Source organism: Rhinolophus sinicus, linkage group LG02 (assembly GCF_036562045.2).
Source record: "Rhinolophus sinicus isolate RSC01 linkage group LG02, ASM3656204v1, whole genome shotgun sequence".
Classification (NCBI taxonomy): domain Eukaryota; kingdom Metazoa; phylum Chordata; class Mammalia; order Chiroptera; family Rhinolophidae; genus Rhinolophus; species Rhinolophus sinicus.
In genome coordinates this window covers 123,151,763-123,175,135 of record NC_133752.1, presented here as the reverse complement: position 1 = coordinate 123,175,135, position 23,373 = coordinate 123,151,763, and the positions used below count along the sequence as shown (strand labels likewise).

General features: G+C 34.3%; 1 protein-coding gene across 1 annotated transcript; it reads right to left on the bottom strand.

The window, feature by feature from the left end:
• Positions 1-2,269: 2,269 nt before the first annotated feature.
• Positions 2,270-23,346, bottom strand: TSPAN19 (tetraspanin 19). The gene is made up of 9 exons (XM_074325336.1): positions 21,488-23,346; positions 17,782-17,874; positions 17,622-17,694; positions 14,824-14,948; positions 13,471-13,545; positions 8,757-8,867; positions 6,573-6,716; positions 5,335-5,418; positions 2,270-4,074 (listed from the first exon to the last, which is right to left on the bottom strand). Exons 2-9 carry the CDS (start codon positions 17,845-17,847, stop codon positions 4,006-4,008), a joined length of 747 nt encoding a protein of 248 aa, XP_074181437.1. The 5' UTR covers positions 17,848-17,874; positions 21,488-23,346; the 3' UTR covers positions 2,270-4,005.
• Positions 23,347-23,373: the final 27 nt, after the last annotated feature.

Here is a 23,373-nt window from a genome sequence, read left to right as displayed (position 1 = left end):
AAATGAAAATAAATAAGAGACTAAACAATGGAATATAAGAAGTAGTATAAAATAAAAGTTTTTTTGTTTGTTTTTTTGCTTTTGCAGTCCTATATCACGGCAGTGAAAACATTCGATTTTTGTTTTTTTCCTTTTGCCAAGAAGTCTTACATCCCTGAATAATTACTCTCCCAATTACTCTCCAGAAAAAGAAAATAAAGTATACAAATATTAAACAGATGTTGCAGACATTAAACAAAAACTTAGGATTATCCGACAGTATTTCTATTGTGTTATTTTTTTAAGTGTTTCAATGATATCCTTTTAAAGAAGATTTTGTTTAGCTAACATTCATCATTCAGGTTCCTGGAGAAAGGAGATGTGGGTGGCAGTGACTAATTGAACTAGCAGCTACTAATTACCAAACAAGTTTGGACAGATGATATTTGTGATAGCCTAATGAAATCAAAACCATTGAGTACAGTCAGCACCCGACAACCTAAGAGGGCAATAGGGTTTTATCTGATGGCATACTGAGTAATCTGACTTACTATAGTTCATTAACACTTGTTGGCCACCTACATTGCCAAATATTGAGCAAGGCTTTGGAACTGCAGAGATGGCTCAAAACATCACTAGCCTTGAGTTTCTTGCAGGCTAGTAGGGGATTCAGACACATGAAAAATCATTTCTGTAGGATTTTTGAAGTGCTAAATGTTAACTTAAAATACCTTGCTTCTCCCAAAGTCTGTAAGTGGTGACTCCATCTTTCCAGTTACTCAAGTAATTTTTGACTCCTCTTTTTTTTCTTTTACCTCTACACTCAACTATGGGCACATTATGATGACCCCACCACAAAACATGTATACAATCTGATCATTTCTCACCAACTCCACCTATATTCTCTGGCTAAACTTACTATCATCTCTTATCTGGGTTAGTAAATAAAAATATCTGTTCTCCCTGCTTCCGCACTTGTGCCTTTTAATCTATTTTCACCATGGCAGCAAGATTGCTCTTTCTGAAATACAAGCCTACCATGTCACTTGTACAAAACATGTCAATTGCTTCTCATTTTTGTTTCAGTAAACTCTAAATCTCCAGAGTGGTTGACAAGCCTCTAGAAGACCTTTCCTCCCTCTGAACATTTCATCCCAGCCTCCCCGTGCCTCCCTAACCCCACTTCAGTCTAGTCACACTGGCTTCTTTGTCCTTCCTTGAAATCAGCACGTTCACTTTTGCCTCAGGTCTTTTCTTCCTTCCTGCTTGCTGTTTCCTCTTGCTTGCAGTGTCCTTTCCCCACCCTCTCATCGCCTTCATTTCTTTACTCAAAAGTCATTTTCTCTGTGAGGCTCTATGAGACCTTCTTTGCACATACTATTAAAAACTGCAATCCTCTTAATTCCCCAACACTTTGTATTCTACCCTGATTTATATTTTCTCTATACTTCTTCCCACCATCTGATATATTAGTTTTGTTGTTTGGGCTCTCCTGACTAGAATGTAACCTCCGTGAGTGCAATTTTGTTTGTTTGTTTTTGTTTTAGTCACGATTCTCTAGCATCTAGAAAACTGCTCAGTACATAGCAGTTACTCAATAAATAATTGTTGAAAAGGGTTCTCCTTCTTGAAGTGCTCTCTGATCCTCTAAGGCAAACTTAGGATGCTCTTTTTTATTCATATGTCAGGCTGTGTGATTGAGTTTAACTAGAGGGACAGGGCTGGCTACCTAATTTACAGAGCCTAGCACAAAATGTAAATGTGACATCCATTGTTCTAAAATTATTAAAATTTTAAGATGGCAACTGCCAAGTATTAAACCAAGTATGGGGCTCTGCAAAGGAGAGGCTGTATGGCCATGAAGCCAGCCCTGTAGGGGAACACGTGTCTCTTCATCTTCATATCCCAATAGGTAGCGATGGTCCTGGCACATAGTTGGTGTGCCATAAATGCGTGATGACTGAATGCACATATCCTTATCTATTAGATAGATTAGATAGACTATCCTTATAATAGAAGCATTTGAAAGTATTCCACTTGTGTAGCATCATCACAAAATCACCCTGAATTTTAGAAGCATAATTAAAATGAAGAGCCTGAAGCAAGTTAAATGTGTTTATGTAAGCGATACAACATTTTGAAGGGGAAGTCAGGATTAGGTGCTGCCGTAAATTCTAAACTAAATTGAACAGTTCAATTCTAAACCAGATTGATTTTCAGAACTTAATGTTTTCTATCTCAGAAATTAAAAAAAAACACACAGAAGACAAGATTAAAGAGAGAGACATGATCATGATATACTCTTTTATTTTACCAAACACGTCTTTATTTTTTGCAAGGCGTAAACCAACATCCTTCAGATACCATGTTTCCCAGAAAATAAGACTGGGTCTTATACTGTATTTCCCCAAAAATAAGAGCGGGTCTTATATTAATTTTTGTTCCAAAAGATGCATTAGGGCGTATTTTCAGGGGATGTCTTATTTTTCCATGTACAACAATCTACATTTATTCAAATATAGTCATGTCATCTTTTTTCTGGATCTTCATCAGAACGTACTAAATGCGTCTGTCTGGCTGACGATCTTAACTGGGGCTTATTTTTGGGGTAGGTCTTATTTTCAGGGAAACACAGTAATATTCCGGAGAATCATAAAGCTGATAGGTTCAGTGAGTGGTGCATACATTTTGTGAGTTAACGGTATTAAATGAAAATAGGAAACCTAGTATGTAGAAAACCTTTTTTATTTCCTTGATGCAAAAACAAATATATGTAATCAAATAATCTATATTTATTTGATTACCAGGAAGTTCATTTTCAACTCCCAAGTAACAGAGAGATTTTTACTATTAGTGTATTCTTGTGGCATATTTTTGAGAAAATAGGAATTTGAAAGAGCTTTAAATCCCAAGAGAATTTTCCTTAAAGCATAGAAGGCATATCTATTTACAGGTTGCTTTTGAAAAATCTCGGTTATTCTATTTTCTTTTGTGCTGACTTAAATTTTTTTTTCTATAGGTCTCTGAAATCTGCAATGTACTGAATACATGGATAAAAAAAGATATGACTAAATTAGTAAATGACAGTGAACCTTCTATAAGAGTGGGAGCAACGTGGGATCTTTAGTTAATCTATCCTTTTTTCATTTTCTCAAGGTCAAGACAGCCTTTTGTTATAAAAAGACAACAATACAGTAATACCTCACATCTGAATAGTTTTTATTTTTCAAAGGATTCTTTTTCTGTTCTCATAATATTATTGCTATAAAAATAGAATGGGTAGGTTATTTCTGTATTCTTCAGAGAATTGTGCAGGCACACATGGAACAAAATTCAAGGAAAAAGAAGAAAATGAGGAACAAGAGAATTCAGTGATAATTTAGAATAGACTTTTTTTTTTTTGGCTACAGTTAAAAATTGATTACTACTTTATTATTTTATTATTGCCACAAAGTATATTCAAATCTCTAAAATGTTAAGTTTATTATCCACTTGTAAGCATTACCAGAAGAGAGAAATACATGATTAATTCAGTATACAAGTGTCATGAAGATTTTCAATTTTCTTTTAAATCTCCTATAAATCAGTATTGTTTTATTAAATTTTGCAAATGTTAGGTACATATTATAATTGCTTACTTAATTAGTATTTTCTGAACATCATATAGGTATTTTTTCTACATAAAAAACTCAAAACATTGTGTGGTACTGCAGCGCATTTTGAATTAATATATGCAGTGATATCCTCTGAATTCAGAAACTAAGTCAAGGTCAAATTCTGAGCTACAGAGTATTTTGATATTTTCTAATTTTTGATATTTTAGAAAACAAAAATTAATAAAAAACTCATGGAATTATTTGTTATAATTTCAATAATTTTATGTTACCTATAACCAATGACTTCATTAAGTAATTCATTACACTACACTTCATTAATGTAATTCATGAGTTTTTTAAGAATAAAATAATACACAATGATTATTTTGAGAATTAACTCAAATCTTCTGTACAAATTAATATCCAAAGATCACATTTCTGCATATATTCTATTCTTGATATGTCTGAGGAAAGAGACAGTTAATGAGATTTGCAAAACCTAGAAGAAAAGGAAATAATAAGAGATCAAAATGTAATCAATAAGAATAATTTATAAAGTTAACGCTACGTATATAATCATCCAAATGCGTACAGTAAAGGGAAAATGGATAAAACAGCGTAAGAAAATTTCAGAGTAAGGGACTACAATGGTGAATAAAAAGTCTGCAGGGTGGGTCTGCTAGAGTACCGCAGTAGTCACCAAGTTCATTTATAGAGGAATAGACTGTTCAGCTTTACTTACCTTGGCTGTTATTGGGCTAGCTGCCTTGATGAACCTTTTTTTCTGTTTGTTTGTTTGTCATCTAACTATATGATCAATCCTACAATACTGCCTCTTTTTGGCATAGGATCATGAAAACTGGTGTGTAAAGGGTAGATATTAAAATAGAGCACAGATACCATCACCCCTCAGTGTTGTCTTAAATATCTCAGCATGGACACACAAGAGAACAAACATTTCAAAAGAACGATATTAATGCTCATACAAATGTCTTGGTTTACCCTCATTCTGAGACTAAAACTTACCAGTTGAAGAGAATTTATGGAACCTTAAGTCAGTGTTTTTGTGGACCAACATAAAAGTAAATTCAGTATCTTGCTTTGGTCAAACTCTGCATTCTATATTCATTCCAAGATTATCTAACACTGCGATAATCTACCCACTGTCACAGTTTCCTTGAGTCCACAGCCTTCACTTGCTCTCATCAGTCTTCACTGAGACTGGGAATCGAAGTCCTGCTTCTAACTCTCAACTCTGCAGTTGGTAACCCTCACGTTATGGAATATGTCTATTTTGCTTCACACTGTATCTCTAACATCTAGTACAGTATCTGACAAACATGTTCTCCCCCTCTCCAAATTTACTGAATGAATGAATGAATTATTGCGTCTATGAGTGAACAGAATTACTAACATCAAACATCTGCCTGGATTTCAGAAGTTTACCAATTTGCAGACTCCTCAACATGGTGGTCTCACTGCCAAGACAGGAAGTATTATTTTTACATATATGTCACAAAGCAAGGAAGTCACTACCTGCCAGGATGACCACTTATTAACGGGCTCCACCCACTTGATTGATTTAGGGATGTTACCTACAGTTGAGACCTACACCTGTCCTTGGTGTGAAGAGTCTCGGGGTCCTGGTTCCTATTGGATTAACTTGTCTGATTAGGTCTCCACCTGGTTGTTCTACAGTTTATTCTGTATAGCTTATACTTAATATTTTTTATCTTTAAACACAGGAACAAAAGCTTACCTCTGTAACCAAAAGGCCAAAGTTAATTCCAATTAATGTTAAAGCATTAGCTTGATACCATGTGTTGATTTTGTTTTCACAACCCTAAGGAAAAGAAGTCACTTAAATTGATTTGGAGGCAGATATAGTCTTATACATAATTCTATCACAAAGAAGAAGAGACATAGAGATTAGAAATTTACCACAGTCTAGGGGAGTGTGGGGTGGGAGATGAGGGTAAGGGGGATCAAATATATCGTGATGGAAGGAGAACTGACTCTGGGTGGTGAACACACAATGGGATTTATAGATGATGTAATACAGAATTGTACACCTGAAATCTATGTAATTTTACTAACAATTGTCACCCCAATAAATAAAAAAATAAAATATATTTAAAAAAAAAGAAATTTACCAAAGTCTAAAAAGCAAGTCAATGTCTAACTGGAGACTGGACTTTTTAGTCCAGGGAACTTCATATGATAGCAGGGCACTTCAGTTGCTATTTTTGAAATTGCTGAGATGCTGGCATGCAATTGAAATCAGAGATTTATTAAGTTTTGAGAGGGATTTGATTTTCTGCAGACCATTGTAATTCAGCAGGGTATATACTACTACCTAAAATGATTAGTACCCAAGTAGGCTAAGCTTTAAAAAAAATAATGCCCTATTTATCTATGAATAAATTATGTAATTAAAAGTTACATCTTAAAATTAGAATTACATTAGTATGTGAGCTATACAAACTGTTAGAAGTTCTTGGGATGGGACTCCCTAGTTTGTCACTATCTCATTACCTATAAGTAGCAGCAGGTGAATCTGTACTCTTGCTTCAGCCACTGTTACCTGAACACCACTTTTGTCATTGCTGGGTCCCCTCCCTTCAGGTTTTGCTGATCCTTACACCACTTTAACTCTGCTATAGCAGTTCTCTTCCCAATATATTTGCCAAAAGTGCATCCTCCCTCTGCAAGGATTTGGAAAAGATGGTTGGAGAGAAAGGTTGTCGGTATCAGTTCTAGGAGGACTTAGATGACACACTCCCAGAGAGTTTATTTATTTATTATATATCTGAAATAATACTACAATTTACCTAATTATTGTTTCAATGTAGTGAAGTCACTTAAGAACATAATCATGGTTATTAATCACCATGAATAACATAATTTTTATATAAAAATTTGCTCTGAATTCTAAACTGACCTGCAAACAGAGGGGAGGGGACCCTATAAATACTAGCAGCCTTGACTTATCTTTACCTCTAGGTAAATTGCATTCAGTGGCTCATCACAAAACCACTTTTTCAATGTAGAATTCGTGCAAGAACATGGCACCTGTTCTGAATTTTCTTTATTCTTATTCTTTATCCAATCGGTGTAATTGTGTTGGCCACAACACTGTAACTAGAAAGAAGAGTCTATGAATTTTACTATAAAATACTTCAAAATAAAGTTAATTATATAATTCCCATGCATATTAAAAGATTTTCATGATGAATTTATTCATTTATTCTCCATTGAAATGTAGCGAGTTGAACAAATAAGTACATTTATGTTTGTTTAATCTATCTTTGTTGTTGCTATTGTTGATGTTAACCAGAGATAAAAATCTCTACTTATACAAGTGGGCTATGTTTGGATGAAATTGTTCTATCTGAATTTATCTTATAGGAGCCCAGGATGAAAGGTATGTTTTATTTTTACTAAAGCTATAAATCATGTTTAGGGCCAGAACATAGAAGAATCACATTAGCCACACCTGCCTCTTAACTATAGCAGTTATCTTTATATTTATGCCAAATATGCTGCTATATGTGTTTAATATACATAAAGAGATTCAGGATTATTTCTACTTTTTTAGGATTAATGTGAGATGTAAATTTTTTTATTATGTAAAAAACTGCCACAAAGAACCAAAAAAAATATGGTTAGGAAGATAGTCATAAGAATGACTTAACATCTAAGAAATGTCTAACTTCCAATCCTATCAAGTTGAGTTGGGAGGATATGAAAGAATCAGATTATACATTTATCACCTAGGAAATAAGAAAATGTTGAAGTGAGTATTTCACTTTTGATTGCTTTTTATACTTTTTTTGAAAACTATAACATCAGTACTGCCTATGTTACAATATGTGCCAACAATCTTGGCACAATCTTGGAAATGTTGAATGACTAAAATAGAGCTTTAAAGTTTGGATATTGAAAGTTACTTCAACCAATCAAACCTAATAAACTATATCAATTATATTCTTGGTTAGAAACTGTAAGCTGGATTCTCATTAATTATACTATATATATATAGTATATTATAATATACTATAGTAATGCCCTATAGTAATTATAGTCATACATAGAGCTATTTTCTTGTTTATTGGTTTATGACCATAAGAAACTTCCATACTCTGCAATTTGAAAATGCAATATATGTACAGATCACATACATTAGAGAAAAAAGTATGCAGAGTAAAAGCATTTATAATTACATTTCAATTCTCCTAAAATGCATTTGTTATAAAAATAATAACTGTTTTGTGTGAGGCCTCTAGTGTAGCAGTTAAGAGTACAAAAATCTAGAGCTAGATTGTCTGGGATTGAATCTTGGCTCTGCCATTTATAAACTGGGTGACACTGGTTCAGTTACTGAATTTCTCTGTCGTTCACCTATAGAATGAGGATAAGAGTTCTGGCCTCATTGGGTTGGAGGATTAAATGAGTTTTTTTAATATGCAAACCACTTACCAAAGGGCCTGTTACTATGTAACTGTTTCTTATTTTCTTTATCAAGCAATTACTATGTTCCATGTGCTGATCTATTCCTGTAAATTACTTGGCTGATCATACCAATTCCCTTCCCTGCCCAGAAAAATCTGAACTGTTAAATAATAATTCTAGCAACATTAGCTGATAAGTGTGTGTTGCTTACTATGTCCCAGATCCACGGCTTTCTAAATGTTTAACATTTTATTTCATTAATTCCTGCCAACCAAAGGTAGGAGTTATTCTGCTTATGTTACTAATATTTTCATGAAGTTCAGAAAATGACTTGTCCAGGGTCACCAAGCTATTGCATGGCAATCCCGACATTCAGGCTCCAATGGGAACCACCATGCACTGTGCTGCCTGCAGGGACTGTGCTCAGACATACCTCCCACAGGGGCAGGGGGCAGATGACCCCTCCTTCTGCCACTTTTATAGGTGAAACCAGGGTAAAATGCACATCAATTAATCCAGAAAAGGAGATGTAAAAGGAGATGTAAGTTACACAAGGAAGATAAAACTCAAGATCTATAAGTGGGGAAACTGCAATTAAACCCTGTTTGGAAGAAATACTATAACCTTTCATTCCTCTGCCAGCATCCCCTGCCCCTCCCTGTCTCCCCACTACCCTACAAGGGTCACATTTCACATTTAATTTTTAGTTTCATGCTAATTGTGTCTTACTGTTTTCTGTAAAGTATTCAGAATAGTCCACTTTGGGATGTCTTCAGGCATATCTTCAGATCCATACTGAGAAATGACTAAGTCTATTTCGTCATGCCATACTTGGTGAACCTGTTGAAAATTGTATCAAAAGTGAAATTTTGATAGAAACTTTCTTTATGGCTCATCATAAAAGAGTATTGTAAGTCAGTCTGCTATTTTATGCTTATTTCTAGGTGCTTTTTTTTTGCTTTCTTATAGCTATTTTTAGCAATCTCAGTGAATGTGAATGTACTTGGTCTTACTTATGCATTCAAAAGTTGATATGACATTCACAACTAATTCCTAATTTGGTCCTCAAAATTACCAAAAGTTATGAAGGACAAATACTATTCCCATTTAATGAACAAGGACACAGAGACTCAGAATATTTAACTGTTTGCTTTGTGTACATGAATAAGGAAGAGGAGCTGAGACTTTTAAATATGATTCATTTAAATTCTAGTGTAATGTTTTTCATAGCATTATGCTGTCTTTGAATAATGAAAATGAAATAACTGATAAGAATACTACAGAAATTAAAACATCTGTACAAGTTAAACTCTTACACAGTTACTTACATATCTACACTGTAATACATTTAAGATTAGAATAACATGAAGTATTTAGATCTGTAAGTTACCTATTTAACTTACTCTCTAAGTTGATTTTTACTTAGAATAGAAAATGATATATTTTTCTTTTTATATTGGTGTGGAGAAAGGGCAGACTTATGTTCTCATTTACCCTCTAAGCATTATTTGGAAGACTGGGGTTCATATGAACCACACCTTAGTACATATAAGTAAAGATGATTTTCATAAATAATCTGCCTGACCAGTACATAAATAAAATGCCCTCAGACATATTCAACTTGATAGACATCCATTGAAGCCTTAATACATCTCCAAAATTGAATAAGACACTGTAAATGGCATATAAGATTTAGACTCTCCCCCCCAAACTATTAGAAACAATAAACAAATACAGTAAGTTGAAACATACAAAATAAATGTACAAAAATCCATTGCATTCCTATAGATAAACAATGAAATTTCAGAAAAAGAAATGAAAAACAAATTATTTTGCAATTGCAACAAAAATAATACCTAGCAATAAACTTAACAAAGATTGTGAAGGACCTATACACTGACAACTATAAGAAATTACAAGAAATGGAAGAGGATAAAAAGAAATAGAAAGATATCCCATGTTCATGGATTGGAAGAATTGGCATAGTTAAAATGGCCATATTACCCAAAGGAATATACAGATTTAATGCAATCCCCATCAAAATCCCAATGGCATTTATTCAAGAAATAGCACCAAAAAATTTATCAGATTTGTATGAAATCCCAAAAGACCCTGAATAGCCATAGCAATCCTAAAAGACACTACAAAAAAGACACTACAAAAAAAAGACACTACAAAAAAAAGAAAACTATAGGCTGATATCCCTAATGAACATAGGTGCAAAATCCTCAATAAAATATTAGCAAATCAAATTCAGCAATATGTTAAAAGATCATACATAAATATAAAGAACAAGTTGGGAGGTTTCACACTCCATGACTTCAAATGATACTACAAAGCTACAATAATCTAAATAGCATGGTTTTGGCAGAAAAACAGAACACAGACCAATGAAATTGATTTGAGAACCCAGAAATAAATCCACATATATATGGGCAGATAATTTTCAACCCAGGAGCCAAAAACATACAATGGAGAAAATAAAGCCTCTTTAATAAATGGTGCTGGGAAAATTGGAAAGCCACATGCAAAAGAATGAAACTAGACTGCTATCCGTCTCCATATGCCAAAATTAACTCAAAATGGATCAAAGACCTAAATATAAGACCTTAAACAATAAATTGCATAAAAGAAAGCATAGGTATTAAACTTATGGACCTTGAGTTCAGAGAGGATTTTATGAATTTGACCTCAAAGGCAAGGGAAGTAAAAGCAAAAATAAATGAATGGGACTACATAAAACTAAATAGCTTCTGCACAGAAAAAGAAACCATCAATAAAACAAAGAGGCAACTGACCAAATGGGAGAAGATAATTGCAAACAACACCTCCAATAAAGGGCTAATATCCAAAATATATAAAGAACTCATAAAACTCAACAACAACAACAACAAAAACAATCCAATTAAAAAATGGGCAGAATACCTGAAAAGACACTTCTCCTAAGACATAAAAATGGCCAACAGATATATGAAAAAATGCTCAACTCACTACCTATTAGGGAAATGCAAATCGAAACCACAATGAGATACCACATCACACCTGTTAGAATGGCTATTATCAACAAGACAAGTCATAACAAGTGTCAGAGAGGTTGTGGAGAAAAATGAACCCTCAAACACTGCTGATGGGAATGTAAATTGGTACAGCCACTATGGAAAATAATATGGAAGTTCCCCCAAAAAATTAAGAATAGAATTACCATACGACCCAGCAATCCCTCTTCTGGGTATCTACCCAGAAAATATCTAAAGACTTATTCATAAACATGTATGTACTCCTATGTTCAATGCAGCATTATTCACAGTGGTCAAGACATAGAAATTCCCAGTGTCTTTTGATAGATGATTGGACAAAGAAGATGTGGTATATACACAATGGAATATTTCTCAGCCGTAAGACAAAATGAAATAGTGCCATTTGCGACAATATGGATGGATCTTGAGACTATCATGTTAAACGAAGTAAGTCAGACAAAAAAAGTCAAGAACTATACGATTTCACTCATATGTGGGATATAAAACTGGGAAAGCAAGAAACAAGACAAACAAGCAAAACCTCATAGACACAGACAACAGTTTAGTGGTTACCAGAGGGTGAGGCGGGGGGGGTGGTAGAACAGGATAAAGGGGGTCAAATATATGGTGATGGAAGGAGAACTGACTCTGGGAGGTGAACACACAACGCAATATACAGATGGCGTATTATAGAATTGCATGTTTGAAACCTATAGCATTTTACTAGACAATGTCCCCAATAAGTTTAATAAAATTTTTAAATTAAATTTATTGGGGGTGATAATGGTTAGTAAAATTACATACGTAAGCTTTAAAAGAAAAATATAGAGCGCATAAGACCTTAATCCGGTTTGAATGCAGAAAACAAATCAATGTCAACAACGCTGTTATCTCTGGGATCAGGTAATAAGAGTTTGAGTCCAGGCTCTCAAACTCGAAGCCATCATATATTTAAGCAAGTATTTCCCCTCTCGAAGCTTCAGTCTCCTGTTCTTGAAAGTAGGACTAATAATGTTTCTCTACGGGTTGTTGTGCAGATTGATATCCCTAGAAAGTGCTTATCATAGTCTTCTGGCACATAGTAATAATTGTTAAATTATTCTTTTTATTCTAAAAGTAAGTAGAGAGCAGTATATGAATAATGCTTAAGTACATATGGGTGACCCTGATAAACTATATTTATGTGTTAAGGGTCCTTAAGTGTTATATTCAAGTTCTATCACTAGGTGCATAGGTTACAAGCTGATGGGTTGGGATCTGGTGCTTTGCCACCAAAGCGGATTTACAGGACTCACCTGCTGTATGCGCGTGTGAACACACACACACACACACACACACACACACACACACACACATTCTGGATGTGGAGAGAAGAAGTTTTAGCTACAAATGCCAGGCCATTGACCTTAAGTAATTAGATATCCGGGTTAGATGCCAAGCACAAGAGAAGAAATGAAGTTGGATGGCAGTGGTGTTACATAGGAAAGATTCTCCTGGGGTTTGGCTGTTGCTTAGGAGTCTACATATAGTGAGAATCTGAATGCTAGGAAGCAGAGGAATTAATCAGGGGCTCCTAAATTAATAAAGGGAAGGAAGAGAGCTCTTAAATAGCTCCTCTATGACAGGAAGTTGTCTGTTAATGATAACTCTATGAGGTAGGTGGGTGCTAACTTCCCTTCATACTTTACAGATGAAGACAGAGCTTAGGGCTATTAAGCAGCTTGTTGATCTCTAGTCATAATGCAGATCTGGATGACTTCAAGTTCACGCTCTTTTCACTAACTGAGGATCTCTCATGATACAAAGACAGACCTTGACTGCAATGAACCGCTGAAACTTCTTAAAGGATTAAAAGTAACCATAGGCTCTAATAGGTAAGTTTTTGTTACATAAATTTTTTCAGGCAATTTATCATGTGCTGTTTTAAATTGAACTTGATAAATATAAACCTTGTTCTAATTAATTTAACTATCACTCCTGACCATACCTGTGCAAAATATATGAATTACTCAGTCCACCTTACGTACTTACATGAAATTGCTAAATTTCAAATTAGTACAAGTCTAAAAGTATTTCTTTATAAGAATAGAATATAGTAAAGTGATTGGGTCAGCAGTAGTACAGAGAGCAGGCTGGGCTGGCGGAGGGGTGGGAGGCAAAGCAATTTTGGATTTTCCACACTCAGCATCACCTCTTCTCCCACATTCCTTGTTACTTCTGCAAACAGAGTTAAAGACAAGTGCTTGAACACATCCTTCCAATCTAATCTCTGGTCCCTTCCTATATAGAATTCTAGTACTTCTATTGACTCTCCCCATCCCCCAAAAAAGACATTCACTTTAGCCTTGTATATAGGCCAATAGTCTCAAAAATCTAAGGTATCCAATTATCTTTAGATTTCAAATAAAAAGATGATCTTTCCTTACCTCCTCTTTCTTTATGAAGATTAGTGCTGAAAGTACAACCTGAACACCAAAGGCCCACATTAACAGCACTGCGTACTGAAACAAAAGAAAAATAGAGATGACAACTATGCTTGTAAAATATTTTTAGATGCTACAATGATGGGAAAATGGACATCAGGTGAAATACTGTCTTAAAATATACACAGGCACCACTGAAGTTTCCTGCCCTCATATACATGCGTGACATTTTAAAAACAAACAAACAAACAAACAAACAAACAAAACAGAGGAAAAAAATGTCACTGAGCATTTGGGTAAGAGTAAGATAGAAAGAGGTGATAGTATTTCATGACAGTATTTCATGATAGTATTTCATGACACCCCTCGCAGACTACATGGTCTGATGGAGTTGTTGATAACTTCTTCATTCAGATCTAAATCTGTCACAGAAGGAAATTCAATTAGTACCTTTGAGCAATAGACTGAAAACCACAGTCCAGAGTGACCACTCAGAATTTCAGTGATAAATAAAAGCTAAGTATCTTGGCATTCTTCCTGGCAAGACACATGACTGCAGTTAAATGTCTTATCTGTTTGACAGGAGAGTGCCTGTGAAATTAAAATCACTTAGATTTAAAGAAATTGTAACAACTATATTCCATCTAAGGGTGTGAACCGTGATCCATACCTACCATATGTATGGTAAATGGCTTATGTTCAGGTCCATATTCCTGATTATAATTTATCTTTTCATGCTACATGCCTTGGGGGCGAAGGAGAGAGAGACAGAGAGAGAGAGACAGAGAGAGAGACAGAGAGAGAGAGAGAGACAGAGAGAGAGAGAGATAGAGAGAGAGACAGAGAGACAGAGAGAGACAGAGAGAGCCAGATGCTGGGATCTGCCTCTCTCAGCAGTTACATTTCTCTTTTTTTAAATAATAAAGTGTGATCTCAGTTATGTTAGGTTTCTACATGGTGTGCCCATAGGAGAAAATGTGCTGACTACAGGATGTTGCCTTTTCCTTGCTAAGCTACATTGCTCATTGACTTTAATATACTTTATTCTGATTTTAGTCTTCAGATTCTTAAGTTTGGTTCCTTGTAGTTCACCCTAGGAGATATGTTCCTATTGATACTGTGCTAAAAATTAATATCTAAGTATGCAAGTGCTGAGGTACAGAGATGACCCATGGAAAACTCTTCAAGAAAATTCTACCTGGAACAGTTTCTCGGGATGGGGCATTTCATTTACCTTATGCCCAGGGGCACACTATCCTGCAGTGTTATGGTAACATAAATAATTCAGTTCATTTGTGTGACTTGGACAGTCAACATGGAAGATACACATTCAGGATATTGAAGTGAAATACATACCAGTATTAGGAGACATCTGATTTCACTGTGAATTCCCAAATAACCCAAGAGACAAACCAGAACAACAGCCGATCCAGTTCCAATCAAAATTCGAAAAATACATACTATCAAGTAATTATTTTCATCTGTGGAAATCACAGAATAACTTATTATTAAGTGATATTTGTTTTCTGTTTAATAATAAATTCAGTAACCCAAGTTTTCCCTAAGCAATGGTTGCCAAACTGCTAGTATTCTTTCACTCTCTTTTTAAAATCTCATTCTAGGTCCTCTTACTTACTCTTAGCAAGAGCAAGTAACTTTTCTTTTCTTCCTTTAGTGCCATGATGGATAATGTCTTCAATCTCAGAACATCTCTTTTATCTTTACATCATCTTCATTGTCTTCTATAAAAGAAGACAATTTTTTCTAAGGTGAACTCTTCTATGACTAATGTGCATCCAAACATTTATGTATTCATTCATTCATTCAGTCATTCATTATTTCATAAAAAATTAAATACCTAATATGTAGGTTAAGTTACCCTGAATCTATTACTAATATGAACCCATTAAAACTATTATTTTCTTCTCTTCACTTCTAGACTGAGCTTTGTGCTAGAGAATTATATATATATATATATATATATATATATATATATATATTCATTCAACAGACTGTTAAATGCTTAGTGCTATTGTACAGACTATAGAACACTAAATGCTCAACAAATATTTGTTAAAAAAGCGGGGGGGGGGGAATAAATATATTAAATATGGCCTAGGTTCTATGGGAGAACAGTAGAGGCAGTGGTATGCTGGAGCCAGCTTGCTCTGGCTCATAAAACCCAATTGCCGATTTTCCACAAAATTTGTAAGCCGACTCAATTCACATTGGCACCTTGAGCTCGGCCTTTATAGGAGTATTTAAAGCACGGAAATCAGCAAATACCATAAATCAAGACTCTCCATCTATTTTCCAGCACACCATTGGGAACAAGAGCACCCAATCCATTGGGGGGGGGGGGAGTTTGGTAGGTGGGCAAGGTTACTGGATAGGCTTTAAATGATAATTGGAAACACCTAGGTTGGAATGATAGCAGCACCTGAGACACACAAAAGCACAGCTTGTGTAGGAAGCTCAGCTTTGCTGGTGCTTACAGTTTGAGGCATGTGAGACTGGAAAGGTTTCAGGGCCCAAATTATGGGCACTTTATATGGTGTTTTCCAGTCTTCCTCACTGGAATTAAACTCTATGAAGACAGGACCTTTATCTTTCTTTTATACTACTGTATCCTTAGCTCACGGGATGGTGCCCAACAGGTAGAAAGTGCTCTATAACTATATTCGTCATATGAATAAATAATGGCAGTGGTGAGTCAGAGAAAGGCTTTTAATGTTACATGGTTAAATTCCCCTTTTAAATTAATTACTTCAGTGGTATCTGGAAGATGGCTGAGAGAGGAGGTTAGGGCACCAGGCTATTAAAGTCTATTACAGTGATGGAGAATAGATGGAGATGTTAGGTGGCATGGTGGTATTATGAATGGAGAGGTGAGGGCAGGTAAATTTAAAAAGAGGCAAATTAATTGAAAGATGGAAGTAAAGAAGAGGGGAGGACCCCACTGATTTTGCCTCAAACTGTTATTTTCAGTTCTCTGTACTGAAACCTCAAATGAGATTTCACTAAGTATTTTAAATGCACAATTAAATAAACAAACAAACAAAGAAACAAAACAATATTAATTTTGGCTCCAAATGACTCATTAGAGCCAATGGTCCGGCTAGGTCTTATTTTCGGGGAAACACGGCAAAACCTTGTGTAACTTTAAAGTATACAATGTATTGGCTTAGTACATTTATATACTGCAATATGATTACTATAGTAGCATTAGCTAACCCCTTCATCATGTCACATATTTATCATTTCTTTTTGAGTTGAGAATAATTAAGATTTGGTCTATTAGTGACTTTGAAATTTATAATACAGTATTGTTGATTATAATTATTATGTTGTGCGTTAGATCACGAGAACTTAATTATCTACTAATTATAAGTTTGAACCCTTCAACAACATATCTCCAATTCCCCCACCCCACAGCCCCAGATAACCGTCATTCTACTCTCTCTTGTTACAAGGTTAGTTCTTTTTAGATTCCACATATAAGGGATATCATACAGTATTTGTCCCTCTATTTGATTTATCTCGCTTAGCATAAGGCTTTCAAGGTCCATCCATGGTGTCACAAATAGCAGGATTTTCTTCTTTCTCATGACTGAATAATATTATATTATATATATATATATATATATATATAAGATATGCCACATTTTAATATATGGCATATATATATGCCACATTTTCGTTATCCATTTGTCCATTGATAGACACTTAGGTTGTTTAATAGGGAATATTATATTTTATTTCTAACCATATGATGGTGAAAGTAGATGGTAACTGAGTCTTAAAAGATTTAAATAATTTTAACTTGGGCAGTGAAACTATGTTGATTTCCATTATCTTTTCAAGTTTACAGATCTGTAAAGGTCCAGAGTTAGCAGAATAACCCCAATTTTCCATTTATATTATCCCTCTTAGCCAAAGTTCCTAAATATCTTTCCCCAAATTCTCTCTCCTTTATGGTCTTGACTTTAAGTACTATTATTTAATAAGCTGTTTCTAAAACTGATTGACAGACCTTCAGAGGGAAAACTGAGTTTTAAAGAAATACTGCCACCTGCTGAGTACATCATGTATGCAATTGTTTAAAATGGAATATCTTATTTCATTCAGAGAGAAAAAGGAAAACAGGCACATACCTAGAGCAGTGATAAAATTATTTCTATCTAATAAAAGCCATGCAGCAAATCCCATGAGTGAAAGTCCAAAAACCTGCAAAAAAGAGTCAATGCGATTTTTAGTGATTGCCAATAAAAACACATTACATTTTCTTTACTAAATAATTTTGAAGGGTCTTACCAAAAAAGCTCCATTAACGAGAGTAAGAAAGTATTTTAAAATTAATGGTTTGCTGTTCCTTAACATTCTTTCTCTCCCCAGATACTGATGATTCTGAAAAGATAAGCCCAACTTTTACTATAAACTCTCGCCACAGTAACAATGTTAAATAATTTTGCGTACTAATGTCGTTTATTTGTATACTTTTCTTCTCATACCAGTGTTCAGTATAACATTCCCCTCTGCCCTCGAGAATATAAGGACATATTGGAGATACCTTGAAACTGTACCTTTTTTTCTCTATCTGTATTTTTGTATAACATCTCAATAGCTGCCTTACGGAACTTGCAATTTTCAGAAAGTAAAATATTCTGTATAGTTTGCAGTCTTAACACTTTTCTCCTTGCTAGAAAGCTTTACTTCACCTCTCCATGTCCCTACTCTTTCCCAGAATGTCAGATCCTCCTTGAGTTTTTCCATTGCCTAATTTCAATTTTGACCTATTTTCTCCTTGACTTGTCTTTCTTCCTACATTGTCTCTGAGGCTTTAAGGGAAGAGAGTAGGTCTTATATACCATTATAACGCCAGAGTCTAGCACATAGTAGGTACTCAACAGGTAATTGTTGAATGAATGAATTATACAGAGGGTGACAAAAATGTATGCACATTTTAAGAAAGGAAAAAAAAAGTGTATTAACATTGTAATACAATGAATGACACTAGCATTCTTTTAATTAACACCATCTTTTCAGCAAACATCATACTACACATTGTTAAGTAATTCAATTCAACTTTGAGAAATAATACATAGATAACATGTCTTAAAATGTGTACATTTTTTGGCACCCCAGTATTATTTAATTTGTCTATAATTTAGGGCATATACAGTGTAATTTAATGTTGTTTTAATTAAAACGTATTTTCCAGAAAGCCAATTTTCCTAAAACCTCTATGGAAAAATTAACACCCCATTCGTTTTTGGTGCTTTATTAGATACCAAAGTTTTAAATTTTCCTGGGTAAGTTTCTGGGTTTTCTTTTTTCCTTCATTGTTTTAATTCTAGCTAGCCCATAAAAAATTGTAATTTACGTGTTTTAATACATGCAATGACCACTTCACATGATGACAGATTTAATGGGACAAAGTTGAAGCTATTTTTGCCTAGTTAGGAAGAAACCAATCTATTTGTTGGCATGACATACGCATTGGAAAGTAGAGACATAAGAAATGTTTAGGTTAGAGCTCACGCACCTCCCTCTCTACTTTGACCTGAGTGCACATTCCTCCTAAAAACTCCCAAGGTGCTTTTTCCCCCGGGTTGAGGGAAGCCTCCCCAGGCGTTGTATTCCATCCTTTACTTTGAACTCTCCTGCTGTCTTTTAGTTTCTCCAATTTCTGGCCGCTACTTTTATTCCTGGATTCCTCCAGTGCCTGGCCTGTTTGAATGGGACACTTAGTGGGAAAGACTGCCTGAGTTTTAGTAGTCTGCCATGACAAAATAACTGCTTGAGTTAAAGCCGACCCATCTGCCTAATTTTTTATTTGTTTCTCCCCAAGATGTAGTTCTGTATTTATTTATTTATTTATTTATTTATTTATTTATTTATTTATTTATTTAGCATCAATTCCATTTACTTCAGCATGTGAGAAAGTTGTGCTCTTCTCATATAGGATGAACAAAAACTTAGGCCGAAAGTCCTGACCTCTGTGAATAAGAAAGTAAAAGGAGACTATGAATGAGATCTCGCTGAGTAACTCTGGTGTGAAATGCTGAAGGCATATACTTGACTGTTGTTTGGTAGTAATTAGCACATTAGAGTCAAAGCTAAAATATTCTATTAAAGGACCCAAATATAAATATAAACTGAAGTTTATGTTTCTCTCAGTCTAAGTCTAAGATGGGTAATTTTTTTTCTATGAAATCATCTTGGGAACCTGGGGCTTTCTCCAGCCTGTTCAATATATTCCTCCCAAATGTGCTTAAGGTGTCATCCTTTATCGCCCGCAGACAACAGAAGAAGATAAGTAGCCTCAGTCAAGCATCTTTTAACCAAGTGAGGCTGAAGCTGCACATTTCTCAGCTCACATGCCCCTGGCACAGACTTAGTCATTTGGCAATACACAGCTGGAGGTGGAGGCAACTCTGTGCCCAAGATGAAGGCAAGAATGACAAGGTGGGGAGAGCCAAACAAAATGCCTGACAGTTAGGAAAGGGCATTATAATAGATAATTAGAGGGAGAAAAAGAGGGCTTGGATACAATTTCCATATGCTTTACTATGGAGAATAATCAAAGATGATGAGAAGGATTCCTGTAGGATGGGAAAATAAAAGAATGATCATAATCACTGGAAATAGAAAAAATGTTTGAAAAAATTCATAAATTTAATATTTAGAAATTGAGTTTAAATTGGTACAGATATCTTTGTGCACCAGAAGTGGATAGTGTAAGCTATGCAGTCTTGGGTGTCATCCATAGAGAGGTGATGTTATGGGAATGAATCAAAGAGAAGAGGGATTGACTATTGCTAAAAATGAGCAGAGGTCTGATGGTAGAGAATGATATAATTAGGAATTTGGATTTTTTAAAGCAGACTTTTACAAAACAGAAGATAAGCAAAGCATGATCTCAGAGAAACCAATAGAGGAAGAAATTTCACAAAATGGTGTTAAATAATATAGAGGTCAAAAAGCGTGAGATAGTTTGAGGTAAGCAGTTTTTAAGATAGATGGAACACTGTTCACAAGCTTTCCAATGAAATACATGGGGACATGGTCAGAGTGGCAAGAGATGAAAGATAAGTGGACTCAATATAGATTATGAAGGATCATGTATGCTTTGCTAAGAATTTGCTTTTATTTTCTGAAGGTAATGGGGACCCATAATTCTGTCACCAGTGTGGAAGTCAAATTAGAAAAGAAAACTAAGGCAGAGATCATTTTCAAAGCTAATGCATTAGTTCATAGGAAATGAATGTGGTCTAAATTGCAAGATGGCTGTGGAAGACTTATAGGATATCAGAGATAAAATAGGAAGTAGAATTGCCAGCATTGGGATGTTAGAGGCAAAGATGAAACTTGAACCCTGGTCTGTAGAACTTAAATATGCAAACTATTAGCATTATCCCATATCCTAAAATGTGTCATTTATATTAATTCTCTTGGTTATCAAAATTTTGTAAATTCGGCACTATTATGGTATCACTCTCAGAGTAACCAGTGAGGAAAGAGACTCAGGAAAGTAAAATAACTTTCTTGAGATTGCCCAGTTATTATGTGGCAGAGCTGAGGTTCAAACCCAGAGATATAAATCATGTAAGTCATCATCTGTAAATGCCCATTATAATAACACACAACTTAAAGGGATGTTGTGAAAATTAAATGAGATATTTGCAAAGCACTTAGACCATTGGCAGTCTAAATAGCTATTTATCTTATTATACCCCATTTTAGTATAGAAATATTAAAATTATTATACAGGGGAGGTGGGCATGAGGATGCAAAATGGGATGGGAACTGTCGGAAAGAGATGGACTCTGAAGTAGGTGGTTGTGGCAGCTGCAAGGAGAGAGCACAAAAAGGTTAGAGAGGAAACTTGAAAGTCTGGAGTAGTCTTTCAGTGGAAAGAGAGAAGCAGAGGTCTAAGAATTCAACACATTGGGTTGCATATTAAAAATATTATGACTCAATAATTACCCTTAAGAAAATGAAACAAACAAGCAAATACCTGCTACACAGCTATTTGAGCACTACAAGGATCTTCCAGAATATTTAAATCACATTACTGCCATATGAAGAATAAGTCATCTGTTGAAGAATACTATACTTTAAAGTCCACCATCAATTACCATTTTCAAACAAATCTTATAGTTATCTAAGGAACAAGCAGTTCTCTATCATCCTTTCATTCCCTCAATAAATATTACATTCTTTCTAGGGAAATACATTGTGTTAGGCCAATAGCATATAAACCAACCAGACCTGTGGATAATTTTCAAAATAGGATAAAAGTTAATGAAAAGAACAATGCTTATTATAAAAGAAAAAGGAAAAAACCTACTCAGGTTAAAAGGGTTGGGGCAAACTAACATACTCAATTTTAGGCTACAATTTCTAGGAAGGTTGCAATTAAATAGATTTCTGCTCAACACTGCATCATTACATAATAATTTCAAGTTAAATTGATTTATATTCTATAACTATTTGAGATAACTATTGTAGTTTGTTCCTTAATTCGTGATTTTAAATAGTGATCACTAAGGTGTGACTAATTGATACAGTTGTCAGTTTTCTTCCAAAGTGAAAAATGACGTGAGAATATAAGAGATGTAGTAACACTCACCATGGATTAATTTTTCAGAACTTCCAATATTTTTATTTTAGCTCTCAATTTGTTTGACAAAGTAAACTTTAAGCAGGAAAGCAGTTTGGACATCACCTTCGAATTAGCTGATTACTAAATTAGCTATTTAAAATTTATTTTAGAAATTATTTGATTACTAATGAATTCTAGTTTTTTAGGAAAAGACTGAATAGTTTCAGAAGTACAAATAAAATTAATGTTAAGATTTTTACATGTGAATTTCAACATAATATTGTAGCCTGACCATTTTAAGTGAGGAGTTTGAATAGTCTATGCACCAGCAGTAAAACTAAACTGAAACAAAGGGGGCATATTAGGATGGACTTCGATAATGAAAATATCCTAAATTTAATTAGATCTAAAACCAGGAATAGTTTATTTTTGAAAATCATTATCTTTCTTGAATGAGGCACTACTATGTTTTTTTAATATCAAAAGTCTACTGATTTCTCACTCTACTATTATCTAATTATTACTTCTTATGTTGATGTACAAGTTTATTGTTACCAGGAAATATTCTATTTCCTTTGAAAGTCTCAAGGCAATGTTTGCTTTTAGCTTATTGTATCTAAGATATCTTTTACAATTATGATTAACCACTTCCTCTTGGATTCAATGCTTTGTTTGTAAACTTTAAAAAATTAAAATCAAAATATCCATTATTAACTAAAATGAAATTTCACATTTTGTACATTATATATTTGCTACACACACAAAAAAAAAGTTGATCAATTTTTAAGTTAAAATTAAATAGCATGATGTATACTTAAACTTCAAATTTTATATTAAAATAGTGGGTGTCACCGTCAATATTTTACAGTAACACATATTCCAGCAAACAATTTTTCTAATTTCTCACCCCACACACCTATTTATTTAGAGGTTTTTGATAGGCATTGAGTGATATTTGACATGTTTTCCTTTTTCAAAAGAAATTGTTGTCATAGAAGGCAAACAATTTATTGGCTTCTCTTTCATATTTCCAGACCTCACAAATCACTATTCAGGATTAAGGTTTTGTGGAATGAACGATTTACAGATAGGCAACTCTACATTCACTAGTTGCAAGTAATAAATATAGATAGATTAGAAACGTTTTACTGATCAGGCTATCTCTACTTGGGTAATCGTAGCAAAGTACTATTTCTTTATTAAAAACTTTCCAAAATTATTTAAATATTAAAATCTACTTAACTTCCGTATCCCGCTCCTGAGATGCAGCGTTCGTTCTAATTACGAATGGATATAGT